Source organism: Carassius auratus, chromosome 19 (genome assembly GCF_003368295.1).
Source record: "Carassius auratus strain Wakin chromosome 19, ASM336829v1, whole genome shotgun sequence".
NCBI classification, from domain to species: domain Eukaryota; kingdom Metazoa; phylum Chordata; class Actinopteri; order Cypriniformes; family Cyprinidae; genus Carassius; species Carassius auratus.
The window spans coordinates 3,938,540-3,943,647 of record NC_039261.1 but is presented as its reverse complement, the minus strand read 5'-3'; the positions used below and the strand labels follow the sequence as shown (position 1 = coordinate 3,943,647).

General features: G+C 38.4%; 1 protein-coding gene across 1 annotated transcript; it reads right to left on the bottom strand.

The window, feature by feature from the left end:
- Positions 1-4,636, bottom strand: sh3bgrl3 (SH3 domain binding glutamate-rich protein like 3). The gene is made up of 3 exons (XM_026288410.1): positions 4,464-4,636; positions 2,908-3,075; positions 1-1,832 (listed from the first exon to the last, which is right to left on the bottom strand). Exons 1-3 carry the CDS (start codon positions 4,506-4,508, stop codon positions 1,767-1,769), a joined length of 279 nt encoding a protein of 92 aa, XP_026144195.1. The 5' UTR covers positions 4,509-4,636; the 3' UTR covers positions 1-1,766.
- Positions 4,637-5,108: the final 472 nt, after the last annotated feature.

Below are 5,108 nucleotides of genomic sequence, written 5' to 3'. Positions count from 1 at the left end.
TAATTTTTTCTTGCACTTTTTATTTGACCCATACATCACAATGTCACCATCTTCTTGGAAGACAACAGCATTTCTTTCCCTAACGAGCATTCTTTTATTTTGGCCAAAAAGGGCGTTGGTCCTAAAGCAAAGCAGTACAGCACAAAGAGACCACAAGAAATCATTACAAACAATACAACAGAGGAAGAGTCACAATCATTTCATGAGCCAGCCGTCCGTGCCTGCAGGTCCCACATCCTCAGCTTCGACCGCAGAGAACAACACACTGCAAACAAGACCAACTGGGAGCAGCAGACATTACCAATACCAGACGAAATGAATTAGATGTGGGACCACGACTCGTATCTAGATCGTAAGACTGTGCCAAGTATACAGTATAAAAATTAAGTACCAATATGATCAACATAACATGCTAGAGGATAACCTGCTGGAAATGTCAATGCTACAACCTCCAGTGAGCTCAGTTGGATGGCGACAGACCCTTGATGGAACAGCATGCACATGTGAACTATGGCGTATGGAGTGATTCGGCTACTAGATGATGAATTTCATGGTTGCAGCTGAAGTACGGAGTTAGTTAAGAGCTCAGGGAGGGGTTTGCATTGCTGATCATACACACACACACCAACATTTAGTGCATTACCAGAAAGAAATGAGATGAAGTTCTGTGGCATTCAGGAATGTGTTGGAGTATATATTTTTTTAAATGGTGCCTTTTTTTGTTGCAATTTGAAATGATCTTCATGACATTTTAGCATAATTATCCTTATAGCGATGCAGATCAATTTAAATGTAAAATAGTAGTATTATATATACCACTAATACATTAAAGGTTAACTGTCATGAAAGAAATATCCCATTGCAAACAATAAATCGTATTTTTTACTGCCAAATATGATTTCTATTTTGGTAAAACATGACCAAAACATTGAGGAATTCATCCTTATAATAGATTTTCAGATTCTTGGATATTTCAGACTTTGGAATAAAGTTTGTACCCAGAAGACGGAGGAAAATGCTTGCATGGAAAACACATTCGTACAGACATTTATTGGCACAGTTTGATGCAATGGAACGTTTTTCAGTCCCTGACTTTGGGAATGTTAAATGGAAATCTGTCTCGGAGAGCATACCTGTGGTTTTTTAACACTGCTAAAACACACAATACAAAGCAGTGTGCTTAATATAGGATCTGATGCAGCTGCTTCACATCATGCTGGAAATTAGGGCCTGTGTTTTTAAGGTACCAACACATAATAAATTTCCGCCCATGGAGAGTTAACCTTTTCTAAATGATTTATCAACACTAAAAGTGGGAATATATGAAGGTCGATCTGATTCACCTACTGGACACTAAATGATTGCTGTGTTTCTTGGACTGTGCATTAGTTCAGTCTGGAATAAACATAGGGTTGCTGCCCAGATTAGGTGACCTAATTACTACACATCCAAGAGCTCAGATCCAAACAAGATTAAGACAAAGTAGTGGCGTTTAAGGAGTCGGAACCAAAGAGGACACAAAAGGATCCTTAAAACAAAAGCATGAAGGAATGAAAGAGTAGAAGGGTCTCGGTTTGAGGGTAAATATGGTGGTACAGAGCCAGTGTGTGCTTTTCTGTTGATTGTGTTTGGCATGTGGCATGGCATTGAGACACGGAAGGCAGGCGCCGCCGGCGGAGCAGAGGGGGACAGGCAGACCTCTCTTTGGGAATGTGGACATGGAGCAGGGAAGGGAAGAGGATGATGGTTGCTACCAGTTTTGGCTCTCAGGCAATCTTCAGAAACTGTTCCACTGTGTCTGCCTCCACCGCCTCAGAAAACATCTCGTAGTTCTGAAAGAAAGAGGAACGCAACACAAGTATGAGTTTCAGCGTATCTACGCAGACCTCAAACTACTGCCTCTGGGAAAAACTTAATGTTGAATATCTTTGAACGGTTGCTGGTAGTCATTGACTTCTATAGTATTTGTTTTGTTCAAAGTGAACCAAAACCAACATTCTTCAAAATATCTTCTTTAAAGTTCCAAAGAAGAAACAAAGTCACACAGGTTTGGAATAACATGAGGGGGAACATGATGACAATATTTCCATTTTTCTGTGAACTTCCCTTTTAACAAAAGCCATCATACCGCTATAAAACAACATGAGGGTGAATAAATTACGAAACCACCCATTTCTCCCAAAATACACAAGTCTTCATTAAAACTAGGAGAAGAATAGAGTGAACTTAACAGTTGCCTACACAATGAACAAAATATGAATACTATATGAATTAAACACGTTGTCAATGTGACTGATGATATCAGTGTGTATTTAACAAATGTATTTTTTGCTAGAAGTTAATTGAAATGTCTGAAACATAAAATAAATTTTATGTGGTTTTAAACACTGGAGTGTTGTGATAGAGGCTATGAAAAGCACTGAGCGCGTCTCTGGCTCAGCGCCAGACAAAGTGTGAAAGCATGTTTGATTTTAGCAGTGAATGCTCTAAATACACCGACGATCGTCTGCAGTGAATGGTTAAAATCACTGCATTTCGTGGGGTTGGAGGGGGTCAAATTGAATCGGAGGTGGGGGGGGGGGTGCTTTAGATCACTGCAGGGGAGCTTCAGAACATCTGCTTGAAGGAAAGAATTTGGGTAAATAATGACAATTTTGGTCTGTTAGTCCCACAAACCATTCATTTTTTGGTGCTATGGCTTTGTTTTGGGACCGTTTTCATTTACATTTATAACATGGGACAAAATTGAAAAGGATATTGTTCAAACATCACGCTGCTCAGTTCAGCAGAAGAAAGTCAATCATGATGGACTGTAATGAAATGAATGTGAATTTTCATTTTTAAAGGCAACTATTGCTTTAAAGCTTTAAGTTCAAACCAAAACCCCCTGCTGTCAGTCGTCCTTACCCCACAGTACTGGTCTTCATTGAATATCTGAGGTGGGATTGCCGTGGGGTTGCCCGATTTACTCCTCATCTCATCCCGAACATCACCACCCACCGAGATGTCAATCAACTCATATTTGATGCTCTTACTTTCCAGAATACGCATGACCTCGGCCTGCTGAGACTTGACCTGAGAAACAAGGACGATGGTCAAGGTCGTGCAGTAAGTAACTGTGCTTTTATTTCCTGGCACTGCTCTTTTGTTAAATAACTGAAATGAGCTACTATAAAAAAATTTAGAGGCTAATATCAATAAAATTGGAAAGCATATTTACACAACCTTCTGAAAAGTCAAGTGATTTTGTGAGTACATTATGGAGGAAGTTTCTGTACTTGTATCCATGCAGGAAATGCATTATAAACAGCTCAGTCAAAACAATCCTCTCATTTGGTCTTTTAATGCACCAAATTAAACCATGCATTGCATGAATAGATGTACATTGCTTTTAACAAACAGTGGCTTTTCGACTACAAAATGCTGAGTTGATGATTAATAATGAAACACTATATGACAAAGCTATATTCAGGAAGTTGGGTCATATCTGCAGAAGCCACACCTTGAACAAGACAACAGTTAAACATTAAACATTAGCCTACATTAAAGTGGTTAAAGATGATTAGGGCTTAATAGTGGATTTCAATGCAAATCTCATACATTAAACAAGTTTCCAACAATTATTTCAGCATCTGCACTGGTCGACACATTATTTACCATTATGATTTAATACTGCAAACTCTCTCCTCTTCTTCTTATTTTATTTCATTTGCTATGTGTGTGTGTGCATTAAGCATTAGTTGCAAGCGCGATTAATACTAATTTGAGTGTAAATTGCAACATTAAAAGAAAATTCCATGACATCATGGGTGATCATGTGACTTCAACATGGTGGCACCCATGAGGGGGAGACCCCACTCCATGTAGAATCGTTTATTTTAGTAACAATTCTCAAGTGTTGTTCATCGCGTAAAATTTTAAAAAGCAAACAAATACAGTGCACTTTCAGTATTGTATGCTTTGCGCTTGATTTATATATAGAGAAAAACAACAAAATCAGTGAATCACTTTTTCTTTAAATTCATAACAGATGTGCACAGACTCAAAGCTGCAATGCAACTATGTAGCGTGCATCTCATCGATTCAATCCAATTTGCCACGATATCGTGTACAGGTTTTAAAGAGATTTTATTTACGCGTAAAAAAATTGTTTATATCCGCATACTAATGCACCGTTAGTGAGAGAAGAACTACATTCAATATGACTTCCGTTATCAATCCAATGCACATCATCTTCTTCAACATCACTACAAACCACTACGCTTTGCAATCACTTAAAACGTTCGAGTGGCACAATAATCTCTTGGTAATGCATTCATCACTCCTAAGCGTTCTATGCATCAGCGTTTAGATGTGCTAGATGCATTGTAACGGAGCAGCTGGGTGTGTCTAGAGCCTAATCCTCCATTTCATCAGTGTTTAACCCTGCATTCTTCTCATGCATCGCCACAGGTTTATCTCACCTCTCTCGATGCAGTCACGGTGGTGTAGTACAGTTTGATGCCCATAGCGTTGGTCGTGAAGTCCCTTTGTGTTTCTGGAGGCGATCAGTTCCCGTTCTGTGGCTCTTCAGTCGCTGTTTTATCACAGTCAGACAGACACCCGCTAGTCACCCATTTAAATAGACAGCGCCTTATTTCTACACAAGGAAGTGCGCTGAAGATTAAATTGGCGGCATTTTGTTTCCCTCATGACCTATGTAATTAGTTAGTGTAACAACAGTTATTAATAACAATAGACGGCATATTTATTTTTGTCTTTGTGAATTATTTTCTAAAATTTGTTATTAGCAAATTTGGCTAGAAGCCTGTTTTGCATTTACGGATTCTCTGTTCTATATTAATAATTTCATTCAAAAAATTCTGTCATAATTGTTTTTCATCCTCAAGTTTCTTTCTTGTGTTAAACGTAGATATTTTGAAGAATGTGGGTAACCAAAATATTGGTTTTCATAGTAGCTTTTTATACTGTGGAAGTCAATGGGGCTGTAAACTGGTTGATTACACACGTTATACAAAATATCTTCAAAAGAAAGAAACTTTGGTTTGAGACAACTTGGGTAGAGGGTGAGTAAACAATGATAGAATTTTCTTTTTTTCCTTTTTTTA

Bases quoted from the DNA above. Each gene is read 5' to 3' on its own strand.
- sh3bgrl3 (XM_026288410.1), bottom strand. From the start codon at position 4,508: ATGGGCATCAAACTGTACTACACCACCGTGACTGCATCGAGAGAG. The intron at 3,076-4,463 runs GTGAGATAAACC...CTTGTTTCTCAG, and splicing joins CCGTGACTGCATCGAGAGAG to GTCAAGTCTCAGCAGGCCGA. The intron at 1,833-2,907 runs GTAAGGACGACT...TCTTTCTTTCAG, and splicing joins ATGAAGACCAGTACTGTGGG to AACTACGAGATGTTTTCTGA.